At 45.6% G+C, this 18,466-nt stretch overlaps 1 protein-coding gene across 6 annotated transcripts in view; it reads right to left on the minus strand.

Annotated features, from left to right (window-relative positions):
* Window positions 1–13,991: 13,991 nt before the first annotated feature.
* Window positions 13,992–18,466, minus strand: part of Sbno1 (strawberry notch homolog 1) — a 54,943-nt gene continuing 50,468 nt past the window's right edge. For all 6 annotated transcript variants that reach the window (XM_029533533.1, XM_029533531.1, XM_021222490.2 and 3 more), the window contains 2 exons: window positions 16,561–16,754; window positions 13,992–15,490 (listed from right to left, as the gene is read on the minus strand). In XM_029533533.1, coding sequence (XP_029389393.1) covers window positions 15,348–15,490; window positions 16,561–16,754 — 337 coding nt within the window. In that variant the 3' untranslated portion in view covers window positions 13,992–15,347. The remainder of the gene's footprint in view (window positions 15,491–16,560; window positions 16,755–18,466) is intronic.

Below are 18,466 nucleotides of genomic sequence, written 5' to 3' on the forward strand. Positions count from 1 at the left end.
CTTTGTAGACCAGGCTAGCCTCAAACTCAGAAATCCGCCTGCCTCTGCCTCCCGAGTGCTGGGATTAAAGGCCTGCGCCACCACGCCCGGCTACAACCAACTTTCATGTGTTGATCTTATATTCACTTATTAGCTCTAAAATCATGTAGGTAGAATCCTTGGAGTATTGCATGCATACGATTATATTTCCTCTGAGACTAGTTTTTACTTCTTAAGTTTGAAAATGTGCATCTGTATGCCACAGAATGTGTAGATTCTTACCTTCCACCCATTTCAAAAAATTACTTTTAATAATGTGTGTATTTGTGTGGGGGTAGGAAATGTATGTCTACAGAGATGCAGGCACCCCTAGCAACCAGAAGAGGGCATCAGGTCACCTGGAATTCAGTTACGTTTCAGGCATCTCTCTGTCTTTGACATGGGTCCTCAGAATAAAACTCAGGTTCTCTCAGAGAGCTGCAAGTGATCTTAATCACAAGTTGTTTCCACAGCCCCTCTCCCCCTTTTTATTTTATTCTTATTTATTGAGGGGACTGTGTGTATGGGTGCCACCATACTGATATTGAGGTCAGAGGACAATTTATAGGAGTTGGTTCTCTTCTCCTACCATGGGGTTGGGGAGAGCAAACTTAAGTCATAAGTTGGCTCCAAAGGTCCTTCCCCCTACTGTCTACCTCAGCATTCTGGCTGGCCCTCCTTCCACCTTGACAATGGTCTCCCCTGCTCGCTCTACAAGGTTGCATCCACCGGGCTACGGGCACAAGCTTCAGCCAGTTCTCCTGTCTCTGCCTCCCAGTCCAGGAAGACTACGATTACAAAGCCACCACATATTTCTATCCAGGTTCTGGAAACTGAACTTAAGCTGTCAGCCTGCATGACAGGTGCCTTTCCCAGCTAAGTCCATTTGTAGGTCCTTCGTCCTTTTAGGAAATACTATTATTACATTTAGCTTATAAAGTAGGCTTCTCTATGGGAGATCTATACATGCTGAGCACATCAGGAACAACATATTTCATAAACAGCCTCCACGTGATACTAGACCAAGTATGACCAGAATACATACCTCTGTGGGAGACACCAGTTTCCTCCATCTTTTTTAATTATAAAATGACTTGTGCCTGTCTGTGTGTGGGTCCATGTATGAATCGAGTATAGATGTCTACTATATATATATATATATACATATATATGTATATATATATACTATATATAGATATATATCTATCTATCTATATCTATCTATCTATCTATCTATCTATCTATCTATCTATCTATCTATCTATCTATCTATCTCTCTATATATCTCCTCTCAGATTGCAGGCATGCACCACCACACCTGGCTCCAGTAGACCCCCTTTTTACAAGTGCATTCAGAATGGAATGTTTCCCTGAGTTTAATGGGTATCTCAGTAAGGCTTCTGGAGTTGGCTAGAGGAAAGTTGACAGGGTGGAGTGGAATGAGAGGCAAAGTAGACGCCAGGAGACAAATCTCAGCTCAGGATCAGTCAGAACCCTCTCTAGGGCTTGGGCGACTCTTCTTAATTTGGTATAAGATCCTGCTGTCCCGCAGAAAGCAGGGAGGTGTTTGGTTTTCTTTTTTTAATTAGTGTGGGAAGCCACCGCCCGTGTATTTCGGGTAAACAACCAATGTGCGCAGGTGCAAATGGGTTTCACGCCAAGTCACAGCCCATCCCCGGGGCATGTAAATTAGGGACTGAAAGCAGAACCAATCAGACATGGCCATGCCAGTCCTAGGCCTATAAAAGCAGCGCTAGTTCTAGGGCTCGGGGTCTTTCGCCTTCGCAATCAAGCTCTCCCAATAAACGTGTGCAGAAGAATCCTGTTGTGCGGCGTCATTCCTCCTGGCGGGAGGGTCGCCGACAAATTAGTCAGAGTTACTATGTAGTTCTAGCTGACCTGGAACTCAATATACGGATCAGGCTAACTTTAACTCAAATTGAGGGAAGTGTGTGCCATTAAGCCCAAATGGTTTGTTTGTCTTTGTTTTTCTAGACAGGGTTTCTCTGTATAGCCCTGGCTGTCCTGGAACTCATTCTGTAGACCAGGCTGGCCTCGAACTCAGAAATCTGCCTGCCTCTGCCTCCCAAGTGCTGGGAATAAAGGCATGCACTACCACTGCCAGGCTCCAAATGTTGGTTTTCTGTTTATTTATTGTGTCTTTTTTACTTATGTGTATGACCACTCTGTTGGCATCTATGCCTGCATGACAGAAGACAGCTTCAGATGGAAGAAGGTATCACATCCCATTATAGAACCACGTCCCGTTATAGATGGTTGTGAGCCACCATGTGGTTGCTGGGAATTGAACTCAGGACCTCTGGAAGAGCAGCCAGTGCTCTTAACCACCCAGCCATCTCGCCAGCCCCCTTTATTGTGCCTTTGTGAGGAGTCCATTGGAGATCACAGGAAAACTTGCAGGGGTCAATTTCCAGAAGTGAACTCAGATACTCCAGTTTGGTGGCAAGCCCCTGCCCCCAATGAACTTTTACTGCTCTTACAAGGTGGAGCCTGTTGTAGTTTGTAGATGCGTGGCCCAGGGAGTGGCACTATTAGGAGGTGTGTGGCCTTGTTAGAGTTGGTGTGTCACTGTGGGCGTGGGCTTAACACCCCCATCCTAGCTGCCTGGTAGTTTTCCACTAGCAGCCTTCAGATAAAGACAGAACTGGCCAGTGCACACTTTTTTTTTTTTTTTTTTTTTTTTTGGTTTTTTGAGACAGGGTTTCTCTGTGTAGCCCTGGCCGTCCTGGAACTCATTTTGTAGACCAGGCTGGCCTCAAACTCAGAAATCCACCTGCCTCTGCCTCCCAAGTGCTAGGATTAAAGGCATGCGCCACCATGCCCGGCTCAGTGCACACTTTTAATCCCAGCACTTGGGAGGCAGGAGCAGGCAGATTTCTGAGCCCAGCCTGGTCTACAGAGTGAGTTCCGGGACATCCAGGGATATACAGAGAAACCCTGTCTTGAAAATAAACAAAGTAGCCGGGCGTGGTGGTGCACACCTTTAATCCCAGCACTCGGGAGGCAGAGGCAGGCGGATTTCTGAGTTCNAGGCCAGCCTGGTCTACAAAGTGAGTTCCAGGACAGCCAAGGGCTATACAGAGAAACCCTGTCTTGAAAAACAAAACAAAACAAAAAACCAAAAAACAAACAAACAAAAAGAAAATAAACAAAGTAAAGAAAAAAGGGAAAAGAAATAAGTTGTATGTCTCTTTATTTTACAGTGTGGAGGTTAGAGAAACAAAACCACCCTTATGGAGCCCAGGTTTCTGCTTTTTGACTTCAGCCTTTGAGCTGCAGAGATGGCTCAGTGATTAAGAGAAGCTCCTTTTCTTGGAAAGAAGGACCTGAGTTTAGTTCCCAGAACCCAAGCTCCTAAAACTTTAGTTCCAGCCCCAGGGGACAGGATGCCTTGTCTGACCTTAGTGGGCACTGAATTTACACGCATACAGACGACCACATATATACACTATTAAAGATTTAAAAACACAAACAAATAGCCCAGATAGGCCCTCCTATAGTTTAGAACCATGTAGTTGGATTCCAGCACAATCCAACATGCTGGAGAAGTCAGCTCCATGACATTCCCTAGCATAGGGAATAAAAAAGGAGACTCCTATGAGCATGGGGTAACCAAAGCTGGTACCCTTAAGAAGTATGACTTACTTCAAGGTCTCTGGATCATTGACTGGGCTGGCACACTCCCAAAGGTGACTGCAGACTGGCCTCTCCCTCTCCTGCTTTTCTTAGGCTTATTTTTTTGTTTTGTTTTGTTTTTGGGTTTTTTTTTTTTTGTTGGTGGTGGGTTTTTATTTTTTGTTTTTGTTTTTGTTTGTTTGTTTGTTTTTCGAGACAGGGTTTCTCTGTGTAGCCCTGGCTGTCCCAGAACTCACTCTGTAGACCAGGCTGGCCTTGAACTCAGAAATCTGCCTGCCTCTGTCTCCTGAGTGCTGGGATTAAAGGTNTGCGCCACCACACCCTGCGTCACAGCTACCCAGCTACCTTTTAACTCCAGTTTCTGGGTAGCAGATGCCTCTGGCCTCTTAGCTGTAGTGGTGTGTTATGAACCCAACTGGGGTCTTCTGGAAGGGCAGTCAGTATTCCTACCCAGGTATATATCAGTCAGGGTTCTCTAGAGTCACAGAACTTAGGGACAGTCTCTATATAGTAAAGGAATTTGTTGATGACTTACAGTCTGCAGTCCAACTCCCAACAATGGTCAGCAGCAGCTGTGAATGGAAGTCCAAGGATCTAGCAGTTGCTCAGTCCCACAAGGCAAGCAGGTGAAAGAGAGAGTGTGTGTGTCTTCCTTCTTCCAATGTCCTTATGCAGGTCTCCAGCAGAAGGAGTAGCCCAGATTAAAGGTGTGTGCCACTATGCCTTTAATCCCAGATGACCTTGAAATCAGAGATCTCCCTGTCTTAATCTTCTGGAATTCATAGCCACTATGCCTTAAGATCTCCATACCAAGATTCAGGTCAGAAACTATCTCCCAGCCTCCAGATTAGGATCACGGGTGAGCCTTCCAATTCTGGATTGTAGTTCATTCCAGATAGAGTCAAGTTGACAACCAGGAAATAGCCACTACACCGGGGTTGTTGCTCCACTCAAGCAGTCATTTGTGACTCTGTGTTCACAGTGGGATTTCTCACAACTAATTACCCTATGGAGAGTTTCTCTGGTGATTCAACAGCTCACATCACAACTTTTGTGAACTCCAATCTTACCTGGACCCAAAGATGAACAGGTATCAGGTAGAGCATCTTCATGTTACAGTGAGATCTACCCATTGAAGTCCCCCTAGTGGAATGTCAGCATGGTCAGTGGGATAAGGGAGCATTAGGTGCCTAAAGAGAAGCCACTCTCCCATGTGCTCTCATCTTGTCTTCTTTTTTTTTTTTTTTTTTAAGATTTATTTATTTATTATATGTTAAGTACACTGTAGCTGTCTTCAGACACCCCAGAAGAGGGCGTCAGATCTTGTTACGGATGGTTGTGAGCCACCATGTGGTTGCTGGGATTTGAACTCAGGACCTTCAGAAGAGCAGTCGGGTGCTCTTACCCACTGAGCCATCTCACCAGCCCCATCTTGTCTTCCTCTATCGGGACAAAGGGCTGGAGGACAGCCTCATGGGAAAGAGTTTGAAAGGCCAAGCCTGGTATTTGAATCCCTAGAATCCACAAAATAAAAAAGTTCAGTAATCAAGACTAGCTGAAGACCCACCTAGCTAGCCATCTTATGCTAGTTTGGTATTTACCACCATTCTCTAACTTAGTGGCCATTCTGGGGCCAACCATAGGCTCTTGTCTCTCCTACCCAGAGAGCACTCACCATCCAGAGTGGGCAGCTTTGAGAGAACTGGACTCCAAAAATAAGTATTTTGCACATTTCTTTTAGCTTCTCTGTCTCCATAAAGGCCTCCACAGATGGCTCCTTTACATCATGCTCTCAAATGACTAGCTGATAAATATTCATACTTATGGAAATGGTATTGTACATACGCCAAACCGTCAGCAGAATAACACTGGTTTTGATTTCGTCTCTCAGGGGTGGTGCCCTTTGTTCGGGAGCCCTGTCTTCCTAAATGCACACCCACAAGGGCTCGCAGACACATCTCAAAGACACATTTCTGCTTCTTCATGGCTAACTTGTACCCGGCAGTGGTTCACAATCAACGGTGATCTTGTCTGTCACAGGACCTATCTCGAAGTGTCTATAGATATTTTGGGCTCTCACAACTGGAGTGGAAGAAGCGGGTCACTGCGGGGATAGGGCGAGTACAGGCCAGGTACGCTACCGAACATCCTACCAATTTCCAGCTTAGCTACCAGCACCAAGACCCATCAGATCCAGTAACAACACCCAGGCCAGGGCCGCTGGGATGAGGCTCAAAGTGGAAGTGAGGGAACCAGAAAATGCCACACGATTCAAGCAGGAGAAAACTCAAGGGAGCAGGTCCTATACGAAGCCTGGGCTAGAATATTTTAATTACAGTCCAACTATGGCAATAGGGGAATGTTTCTGCAGTCCTAGGGGTTGAAACCAGGGCCTCAAACATGCTAAGCAAGCATGAGAACACAAGCTTGGTTTTAAAGAGATAGCTTTTACTATTTATTTCTGGTTTTTCGAAACAGAACTTCTCTGTGTGGCTCTGGCTGTCCTGGAACTCCAAAAGTGCGGGCTTTGTATGTAGTCCAGGCTAACTCTGAGTTTGCTATGTAGCCCAGGAAAACCCTCTAATTGGAGATCCTCCTGCTTTGGCCACCTAAGTGCTGGGAGTCAAACAGGCACAATATCTACTTTTTATTTTTCTTTAAAGGGAAGCTCAAAGACAATCTTATTAGTATGTGAAAGAAAACAAACAAACAAAAACCCAAACAAGCTGCTTGGAAGAAGGCAACAGGGAAACAGTAGAAAGCCAAGCCCTTCAGTCAAATGTGGGGAGGGTAGATTTGAGAAACAGTGATGCTCCAAGCACCAGGGGAAACATGCTTAGAAAAGAGAGAGAGGATAGTTGCTTTCCTAAGCAATGCAGAACAGGCAGCTCTACAAGCTGCTGGGCTAGAAGGAGAGGATTCTGGGACTCCTCCTCCTCCTCCCTCTTTGGCATGAATGAAGGTAATAAAGCTACTAGTTAGCATGTTTCAAAAATAATTTCTTAGCCCGGCAATGGTGGCACACACATTTGGACCCAGCAACTAGGAGCCAAAGGCACACCGATCCCTGTGAGCCGGCGGCCAGCTAACAAGTTCCAAGACAGTCAAGGCTTCACAGAGAAACCCTATAATGAAAAGCCAAAACGGGGCCGGGCAGTGGTGACACGGCCTTTAAATCCCAGCACTTGGGAGGCAGAAGCAGGAGGATTTCTGAGTTCGAGGTCAGCCTGGTTTACACAGGGAGTTCCAGGACAGCCAGGGATACACAGAGAACCCTGTCTCAAAAAACCAAGATAAAAACAAAACAGTACAAGAAAATGGTGCTCAGTGGTTAAGAGCACTGACTGCTCTTCCAGAGGTCCTGAGTTCAATTCCCAGCAACTACAGGGTGGCTCACAACCATTTGTAATGGGATCTAATGCCCTCTTCTGGTGTGTCTGAAGAAAGCGAGTGTGCTTACAAAGAATAAATATTTTAAAAAAGAAAAACCAAAACTAAAAAATTAAAGTCAACCAACCCCTCCCTCCCAAAAATTGTGTATGCATGATAATTTTGGTCATGTGGATACCATGTTACCTTTACATGAGTTTGGGCATTGAATGCAGGTACTTTTATGTTCTGAACCATTTCACCAGCTCCACTGGTTACATTTTAGTTTGTATTACACTGAGTAGTTGTGGTGCACACCTTTAATCCCAGCACTCAGAGGCAGGAAGACCTCTGAACTCAAGGCCAGCCTAGAGCAGACAGACAGAACTAGAGAGAGAACCTGTCTTAAAACCCCTCGCCCCTAAGAAAGAGGGACTTTACATTACATCTGTTTTGTTTGTGTGTGTGTATAAATGCACCAATACATACCTGGTGGCCTGAGTTCAGAAAAGGACACTGGGTCTCCTGGTAAAGTGTGTGAGCCGCCACGTGGGTGCTGGGAACCAAACCCACGTGCTCTGTAAGAGCAACTAGTATTCGTGGCCCTGAGCCATCTCTCTAGCCTCACATTTTAAGTTTTCTATTAATTTATCAATTGGCCATGTACACAGGAGAATAGCCCAAAAAAATGGAGACCAGACGACAGTTTCCTGGGGATTCCTAGCATGTATCTTTATTTGTGGAACCATCCTTGGCTTTACTAAGGACAGACAGGCTCTCCCTAGTAAGCCTTGGTGGCCTGGAACTTGCTATGTAGAGCAGGCTGGAAGAAAACTCACTGAGACCTGCCTACTTCTGTGGAAGGTGTGGGCAACTTGTTAAGCCACCTGGAAATAACCTAATTCACACACAGATCTTCTACATTACAGCCTCAAAAGATGTAGTAGTAAAATGATTTCACTCCACCATTTCCTTCCCGTCTTCAAGCTCACTGACAGAATTTTTAGTTAAGTTTTGAGCAATATTTCCTTGTTAATGAATGCTGTGACACATGACAGATTACGTTCCACTTGGCTCGAAGTCTCTTTCCCCCTTTTCACGATTATCAGAGGTGGTAAATAGCAGAACTCAGTCCTGGCCCCCACACACTTGACTGAAGTGGGTGCTGGACCTTGTAGGTCTGAGACCTCTGTGCCTGCCGCATCTCTTATACATCATAGGGATTCTATGTGGACTTTAAGATGCTGACATGGGTGACATAGATACACACACAAATGCACAGAGCACCGGAGGTCCACTGGCCACCCAGGTTAGACTCCTGGGTCCACACCCACCTCAATGATCCCCAGTTTCTTCTGTACCCCACTCAATGCAATGGTGAGTCACCTCTTACAAGGACAATAGGTGGGCCTTCCTGAGGGCTTTTCCTACAAGTCTTACTTGCAAACTGTCCCATGAACAATGTCTAACTGGGAACAGCGTAGGGTCCCAAACCAAAGTGTTTAATATTAATTAACAATTAATTAATTAAACAATTAATATTAAACACTTTGAAAGTATTAGGAACATCAATTTCATACAAATTAGATACTGAAGAGCAAAGAAAAGTCCCTCGAAATCTTCAGATTAAGGACCAAGTGAACAGTATAGGAGCCACTGAGCCATTACCAGATCCTTGTTCATGGTACTTCACTGTCCACTCTCCTGGTTCAGACTCAGACTGAAGGGCTCTTTATTCTAGCCATGGACATCCGAAGCCCCAAACTCTTGAAGGCTGCTGTCTGCCTGGCACCTTTGCAGCCAAGGTCAAGACATAGCCCAGGCAGGCCTGCAGAATTAACCAATGCTGATACATAGGCAATTCAACTCTCTCCCCTTTTTTCCCTTTCCATCTATGTTGCTATAATTGTGAGTCTGTGTGTTTACTACATGTGCAGAGGTCAATCTGTGGGAGACATCCACCCATCCCACAGTGCTTTCTATGCATGAGCTAGGCAAGTACCCATTACCAGGCTATGACTATCCAGCCCTCTAGAACCCGTTTTTTGTTTTTTTTTGTTTTCTTTTTTTTTGGTTTTTCAAGACAGGGTTTCTCTGTGCAATCCAGGCTGTCCTGGAACTCACTCTGTAGACCACGCTGGCCTCCAACTCGGAAATCCGCCTGCCTCTGCCTCCCGAGTGCTGGGATTAAAGGCGTGTGCCACCAGGCCAGGCTTAGAACCCGCTTTAAACAAAGTGCCAACATAACAACCTCAACCCTTGCCAAGGAACCTTAAGGTGAGCGAGGTTAATGACAGGACAGCAGCTGTTCCGAATCCAGACCACAACACCACAACCCAAATGTATTTTTTAAATTTTATTTAAGAATTTTACAAAAACAGAAACAAAATCCAAACAAAAATGAAAAAACAAAACCACAACAAAAACCTAAATACAAAGAGTATTTTCCGTGTGAGGATCAAGCATTTCTACTTGAGGGCAAATGAACCCTGCTCAGTGAAGCTGACACACTTGTATTGCATGAGACTGAATTTGAAAGTTACATATCAAAATGATGGCAGCACTGCGTTCTGGACACTTGGGAGCAGGTTCCTAGGAGAGGCTGAAGGCAGCAACGTGGCATCGTGGGAACAGCGTGTACTCTTCATTCATATGGACAGTTCTACGGCAGTACAAAGAGAACAGAAGAAAATAGAAGCCACCCGAGACTTTGTTTCAAAAGGCCTCCAGACTCCTTCAGACGTCCCCAGATGCACTGTGTCAGGTCAGGAAGGAAGCCCAGCGCCCACATGTAAAACACCCTTTGCACAAGGAGGTAGAACCCAGAAAGTTTATTGCAGACACGGTGCACCTCTCCCACCCCTCGAGGTTGATGATAAAGTGGCTATGAGAGGGAGTAAGAGTAGTTGCAAATTCAGTAAAAACTATGAACAGGGCGACTAGTTTAGCGGTGAGGCTGTACTGTGCTATGTTAAAAAAGAAAAGAAAAAGGCCCCTCGGTCCCACAAAGTGGAGCCAGGAATGGCTCAAGCTTCTTCACCTCTTCAGTGCCCCAGCCACTGTAACAGCAGCAGGCTCCCACTTGCTTGTGCCTGAGTGGGGTCTGGCTTAGAGGCCAGCATCAGAAAGGCCACACTAACTCTCCCCAGGACACCGGCATGGTGACTCAGTCCTGAGGAAGCCTCCAGTGCGAAGAGCAGCCTCCCTTCTGTCTCCTCTCGCTCTGCACGAAGTGGGTGTACATCATAGTTAACTGTTTGCCGTAGGTCTCCTGGCCTAACTGCTCTGTCACAGCCCCGTAGATAGTACATAGTTGGCTGCTGATGCAGGCCACAGGCCACCTATAGCTCAGGGACCAGAGGAAGGAGTTGGGGTGAGGAGGGAATCTCTGCTGGAACAATCTGTGACAGACCCTCATTCTTGACTAGTAACTTACAAAGACAGCCAAATGTAGACTATTTTCAACATGTCGTCAAGTCTACCAAGCTGAATGTTCATTGAAATCTTTCCAGAGAATTACAGAGGACATTTTTTTTTTTTTGAGGGTGTAATGGCCTGTGAATAAAACCCCACTCCGGTGTCCTGGGTGAGGGTAGGCACCATCTGCACTGCCCTATTGGGCCTTCAGCACCAATACCAATTCCCCAGAGCTCAGCATCTCTGCTGCTTATAGCTTATCCAGCCAGAAATGAGCCCCCAACACCGAACCTGCTTTGTGTGCTCATGGTAGCCTCCACAGTAGGACTCTTGCCATCACTTGGATGACAGCTGTCCTCTAAGGTCTGCTGTAATGTACTATAAGCTCATCTCCTGCCTGCCTATAAATATTTTTGACCAGCAGTATAGAAAACATTCCTGATGTCTGTGGTAAAGCAAATCTCTGACTGTCACCTGTGCGGTCAAAGAAATTCAACTTCTTATACACACTGCAGCGTGCAGCCAGGCTACGAGCTACCGTCTACCTGCAAAGTTTTCCCATTTGGCAAACATCAGGAGTGGAGGGACTGTAGCAGGCCTCAAGCTCGAGTCAGGCTTCTGAGGAGGTGCATCTGACTGACTGCAGATGTTAGAGGAACTTAAGGGAAGTTCAGGGACACATTTTCTTTTCTTTCTTCTTTTTTCAAATAGGAAAGCCATCAGGCTAACCTATAGCTTCCAGAAAACAAACATGAGCATAGCCAGTCACCTGGTGACGGGGTCAGGAGCGGTGCTCAGACGCATCCAGAGACAGCACAGCAGTGTGTGTTGCAGATGTGGGTAACAAGACCCCCACAGCTGTGAGGCAAAGACGAACTCTTAAACACAAAACTATTGACTCAGCTAAGAACTTTCCCACAGTTTCCTAAATTAAAAAAAAAAAAAAAAAGCACTAAGATGTCCCAGGTGGGAGTCTGAAAAGAATAAATAGGAGGGAAAGGAAAAGGGGGAGCAAAACCCCCAAATGAACGGGGTCCTGATTTACAAGATTTACACTCGCAATGTAGAAGAACTCACACTTGTCTATACACTTGTTATGTACACGTGTACGGATAGCAAGGAGAGAAGATGCGCGGAGAAGACCGCCGCCTGCTTGCACCTCCTTTTCTTTCCCTTATAGACTCATTGGATTTAGTCAGCTAGCCTTGTGGGGGATTTTCATGCAAACAATTTCTGTCTACTCAGTTGCAGCCATGACATGGAATGCTTGGTTCATTTCAGCACTAGAGGGCCAAAGTACCCGTGTTGCGTGTGTTGTTCACCAGAGGCCACACCCACAGGACCAACTCTCTTTTTTTTTTTTTTTTTTTTTTTCCGAGACAGGGTTTCTCTGTGTAGCCCTGGCTGTCCTGGAACTCACTCTGTAGACCAGGATGGCCTCAAACTCAGAAATCCGCCTGCCTCTGCCCCCCGAGTGCTGGGATTAAAGGCGTGTGCCACCACGCCCGGCACAGGACCAACTCTTAACAAACCAACCATCACAACAGTTTCTTTTGCCATGGGGATGCCCCAACTAACTAAACATTCAATGTGTGGATCCTGGCTTAATAGCAGCTTTTCTGAAACTCCATTCCTAGGAAGTGCAAGAGACCACAAAGGTCCTTCTTTAAGACCAGGATCCCCGAAAAGGGCTCACAGGATAAGAACCTCTCCACCTGCTTTCAAAAGCGAGTCACAGTGGCCCTAGTGCTGATATCGCAGAGGACAGGCTGGGGCTCCCTCCCGTGACACAGCTGTAAATGGAAGCTCCTCCTAGCCCTTCTCTCCTCTCTCAGAAGTTGTTCTGACGACACAGCACAGAGACCAGCACATAAAAAGGCTACAGCCAAAACTGTGGCTCCAAAATGCTGAATTCCTCTGGAGTTGGGTAGTTTATAACTTCTCTCTACACAGAGCAAATTACAAGATTTATTGTTGCAACTCAAAAGGTTTAAGTGCTGAGTAAGAATAAATACACACATGTACATACCTACAGCGTCTACAGTGCTTTGGATACAAGTTCTCGCTAGTCTATACACACAGGAAATAGACGACACTGAAAGCAGACCTGCAGTTTAGTAGTAGAGAGAAAACTGCGTAGTCTGCCCAGCTTTCCCACCCATTTGCATTTATAGAAATCCCTTCACTGCTTCTCTGACCGCACCACCAGCAACTGTCTGACTGGAACAGGAGAGGGCAAGCCTGCAGCACAGAGGTTGCTAGAGGGGGAACATGGCCTCCCCAGCAAGTATACTTGAGCCGCATGGAACCTAGGAGTGATTTTCAGCACTAACTATTGTAAACTCTGAAAACACTGATGGAACCAACACTCGGGTCTGCTGCTCAGAGCTGCACTACACAAGCGGAAGAAGGCATCTCAGAGGCTGGTGGCCGTATGTGGGACAGAGTTAAGTGAGGACCTGGGTGCATGTGTGGCACTCAGACCCCGCAGGAGACTGAACCTACTTTACATGACAGTGGCTGAAAAGACTTGGATTTGGACACCAGAAACTGTTGACTGCCGAAGCATGCCTTGTAACTTTTGTAGGGGCAGAGAGGCTGGGCACCAATCCCAGGTGTCCCCCACACACCCCACAGTGGGTAAAGGCTAACCAGTTTTCTGTCTGTTCTACCACACTACCTGCCTTTAAGTCTGTTTTGAAAGGGTTTTCAGATGCCTAGTATCTGTGGACTTTTCCTTACTAAACAACAAAATGCAAAGAAACGTTCTTGGATGAAAAGGACACACAGATCCTCGTCTGCTCCAGGAGCAAGTGTCATAGCGTCATCAACATGAGTGAGGTGCTCACTAAGCAGACGGGAGAAATCCTGCAGGTGCTGCTTTGGAAACCTCAGATAAGCCGGGACTGCATAAACACACATCCACACACAGAACTCTCATTTCTCATCCTCTGTGACTCGGTTTCCTGAAGAAAGCAAGGTCAGTTACACAGCTCTTCCTCAGGCTTTTACTTTACCACGCCCAAGGAAGCTGAATGGTCTGCTACTTTAAACACAGAAGCTCAGGGGTTATGTAAAGGAGGACCCAATTCCACAAGGGGGGACTGCTTGATGATCACTGCCTGAGATACATGGAATGAGGATAAAAGTTGCATCCACTGGGCAAAATGTTTCTGGCCCAAGAACAGAAACCACTCACCATTTGTTCTTTGAGGCACTAAGAATAAATAAATCCAATGCAGTATTACGGCAAACTAAATCCTAGAAACTTGAGAGAATGAGAGCCCAAGCGCTCCATCAAATCTCTGCCAATAGACACACCTCACCCAGCTCTTTGAGAAGATTACAAAGCTACAAAGAAAACAACTCAACTTGAAAAACATTCAAGAGTACCATCATTTACCCCATCCCTAAGATCACCTCAGACTTCAGGAAAAGGGCTCAGTCAGACTCCAAGGCAACTCCAAGTAAGACAGCCCCACTATCCTATGCCTGGAGTCCCCGTGAGGGCCTAAGCAGGAGTCCACTTCGTTAGTGTAACAACTTTTTTATTCAACATCTACAAGACTTTGTTATCTTGTAGTTTTAAACCAGATTTATACAATCTCAATTTTTCAATAGTGCAACCTGTGCAAGCCAAAAAAAGAAGATAGAAAAAAAATGGGGGAAGGAGAGGGTTGGGAGAAAAAAAACCAAAAGACCAATTGTCCCCTCACTGAATTTTTTTTATAAACATCTATTATAGGCAAAACAAAACTTACCCATGTTATAGATAAGTGTCTATTCACATTTGTACATTCCCATTTTAAACAGCTGGAGATAATCTCTACAATGTCTTACAGCACATTAAACAATATTCAAGTTACTGGGTAACGAAGACAACAGCACACAGCAGAAGCCAAGTGTTTTCTCACTGTCTAGTTTACAACTCAAGTACGGTTTCCGGTTTGAATGACAAAGCAGATTTAGATAATGAAGTAAAAAAGATTGTGTGCGAGACAGAAGCCAATCATACTTCTTCCTAAAACTATGCTTAAGTTAAGGAAATGTAACTGGTCTGGTAAGGCTCACAGCTATTTTTGCAGCACAAATTAGGAATACTATTAACATATTAAAATGAACTTTTAAAGAGCTTTCTCACAAAAAAAGTATGTACTCACTACTTTAACAAGAAACTTGGGCCGGGGGAGCGGGCAGGGCTGAGGGTTAGAAGCCTCCCCGGTATCAGCGCTACAAGTGCAGTGCCCACGCCGGGCATCTCCAATGCTTCTCCATGTGACTTCTGTGGGGATCTTGATTACACATGCTTTCAAAGACATGCATTGTCAACAAAAGCTACAAATGAACCTGAATGCATGGCACGCAACCCTTCACTTCATGCTGTAGGAAACATTGTGTAAGTTGGAAAAGAAACCAATATATATACTCAGTATTTAGAGACTTGAAACACATGCATTCGGGGAACTCCCACAGTAATGACAAGGATGTACTGTGTTAACCCTGAGCACTGTAGAAAGGACAAGTAAAGCCAGTCTGGGAAGTTCCAAGCCTTTTCAACCAACTGTGGCCTTGTAGCATGTAACAAACTCAGACAGACTGACACATACACACACACACACACAGACACATCCGCTCTGCTCACCCAAAGTAAAAGCGCACAGGCAGCCCCAAGGAAGCTGGAGGAGAGACACCTGTCCCCTCAGCTCTGCTCGCCATCAGCTTTGCTGCCTTTTTTCCAGGTTTGTCCTTCCCCCCCACCCCCGCCAACGTTAACTAGAGAGCACAACTGAAGTTAAAATAAAAAGGATTCTTTGGAAACTGTCCCTGATTTTTATGCAAGTGGTATGCTCTCACAGCACTCAGCACCGCGCGCACGCCGCTGCTCCTCACAGGTTGCTCAAGTTGGTGATGCTCTGTGGGTGATGCTGCTGCCACAGCTGCTTTTGTTGGACTGCGAGCTGCTGAGACTGGTCTGAAGTTGACAGGAGATTTATAAGAGGAGACACACAATTTGCTGGAATGATCAAACCTGTAATTAGCAAAAAATCTATGAAGTAGAGTTGTCCAGTAGAAACCACTGTACATTATACAGTCACAGAGAACTGTAAACCAAGTTCCCCCAGAAACCAGACAGGCAGCCAGCACTAAACTCAAGCTGTTCCTAGGAGGCTCCCAGATGCCTCGGCATGCATGTGCACATGCACACACGTGAACACATGCATCCAGTTCAACAGCATCTCCTGATGAAGAAACACGGTGTGCAGTACAGCACTTTCCCATCTACAGGACCCAGCTTCATAAACCCCACAGACATCACCCCTTCCTTCTGCCACTCAGTAAGATGCAAAATGACTTTAAGACAGAGATGAATAGAAACAGTAGAGACAGGCACACAGACTGTAAGGGCAATTAGAGGTCCAGGTCCCAGCTGCAGAACTTCAGTTCTGGCCCGTGGAGGATCTGAACTCAATGTAGCAACTAAGTGCCCTTTTTCCTTTTTTAAAGGCCAGCAGCTAGAAACTCACTTATATGAAACTTTTACAACCACAACGTGAGCTCAAATAAAGTTCACTAAGCAGCAAGGAGATTCATTGGTCTCCCCACTACAGGTTATCATCAAGGCGCAGTGTAACAACTAGCTCTATCTAGTTGTCAATCATCCAGAGCTGTCCACACACTGGTCTGAGCTAGCCTGCTGTTCTAGCTTCTGCAGGACTCAACGCCTGGGAAGGAATGGGTTGTTTCAAGAACAGAGAAGGGCAAAGGGAATAAGCACTAGGAGTGGATAGCAGCTGCAGAGACATTCATAGGGTAATTACTGTCAAATCACAATGTCCACTACAAGGGTCAAGTACAACTGGCTACCATGGTGCCTGCTTATAATCATCTCCTTTAAGAGAGGGAGCCAGATACCTCGGATAAGTAAGTCTGAAGACAAAAACCAGGCCTGACCGCTCTGAATCTTGTAGAATGAGTCGCATGTTCTGTGCTCACTACTAGAACACATGTGAGACAACAAATCTCTGATGTTAGAAGTGAAAAATAATACTGGGTAGGATGTGATTCTTTTCCCACCACCAAAACAAAAACGAAGCTTACCTACAATCCGCTGCCCATCTTCGGTCCTCAGCCGCACTATCTGCATTTTCACATTTGTGCCGCTGACAGAGGCCAGAACACCTTCCACTTTTGTCCAGACGCTCAGTACTGAGCCACATAGTACATAGTAGGTTCGGCAGCGGAGACCAATCTCACATACCAATCCTAAGCTTGCTTTTTTGCAATTGCCACGCCTAGAAAACATTGAGAAAGAAAAATATGTATAGAAACACGCTACAAACTTGAATATCTGTAGAGTCTAGCCATATTTCAAGAAGAAAATTTTGACTTTTTCCTAGAAAATCCTTTGGGATTCCTGGGTTATCCTTTCCAAATCTAAGGTGTCACATTACTTCTCCAAGTTCAGCTGTGCGTGGATAGAGCTGGCCTACTTGTACACTGGGTTACTACCCATTCACTTTTGATACTTCAATACGCTGTTCTCCACTGTGGTAGTGCTTGCTGGGAAATCACCCACCAGTTGATGCTGTGTCACTAAGCTATGGGCTGCTTCAAGTATGACTAGTGGGAAATGCTGGATAACTGAAGCAAACAAACCACAGAGAAACGCAAACTGAGAAAAGCTCACAGTCTAGTCAATGTTTGCCAATTTATTAACACACATCTGAGCCATCACCAAAGCAACATACATGTAATACAAGAAAAGAAAACCAGGCGTGTAGGTGGCTCTTCCAAAATATGAACTAGCTGCCCAATGCCCTAGCTTGATTCCTGGAATCTACATAAGGTGGACCCTAACAGAGCTGTTCTCTGACCTGACCACGTGTGCCCTAAAACACATGTACACATAAACTTTTAAGATTGGATGTAATGGCTGCATTATGTCAGTGACTCCTGTGGGGCATATCAGTAGAAGGCACGGGGTCCACTAGAGCTAGTCTAAGGTTCAGGTAGCTGAGTCACTTAACATGGATGCCAGGAATCGAACCTGGATTTCCTAAAGGAGCAGAAGACACCCCTAACCACTGAACCATCTCTTCAGCTCCCACCCCGCCTTTTAGTTTGTTTAATACAGGATTTCCTCAGCTGTCCTGGAACTCACTCTACAGATCAGGATGTTCTGGAACTCAGAGATCGGCTTGCTGAGTGCTCAAATTAAAGGCGTGTGCCGCCGTGCCCAGCTCTCCAGCTCCTTTCCCTTTTGAGGCCTGGTCTTACTCGGACCTCAGGTCTGAACGGTCCCGAGTGATGAGGCTGTAGACATGAGTCTTCAGGCCCAAGCAGTAAGGGTGGTTTGTTTGTTTTTAAAGCCAAAGAAAAAGCAAAAGGGATACAGATGCAAGCATGAACAATCCCATTACTCAGGAGATTAAGGTACATGTGTCAAATTCAAGGCCTGAACCACACAAAGCTTCATGTTTAGCATAGACTAAAGACCCCAACACGTGCGCCCATGTGTGTGTATGTGTATACACATATACTCAATGGAAACGAGGAAGAGAATGAGGAAGAGAAAAGGAGTGGATGCAAGTTGTACCAGACGGATAGCAATTAAGGCCCTAAGTCAGGGTTTCAATGTAGCCTAGGCTGGGCTCCACTCCCTAAATAAGTAGATTAGGATGATCTGGAACATCCCAAGTGTGGGATTATAGGTGCTGACTACCATGGCAAGTCTCTACATACAATTCTGATACAGTAAACTGTGCCTACCAATAGGCAATTTGTTTATTTACTCACAATCACATAATCATAAAGAATGAAAATGTGGGCTGGAGAGATGGCTAAGCGGTTAAGAGCACTGACTGCTCTTCCAGAGGTCCTGAGTTCAAATCCCAGCAACCACATGATGGCTCACAACCATCTGTAATGAGATCTGATGCCCTCTTCTGGTGCGTCTGAAGACAGCTACAGTATACTTATATATAATACATAAATAAATCTTAAA

The sequence above is a fragment of the Mus pahari genome, chromosome 23 (genome assembly GCF_900095145.1).
Source record: "Mus pahari chromosome 23, PAHARI_EIJ_v1.1, whole genome shotgun sequence".
NCBI lineage: Eukaryota > Metazoa > Chordata > Mammalia > Rodentia > Muridae > Mus > Mus pahari.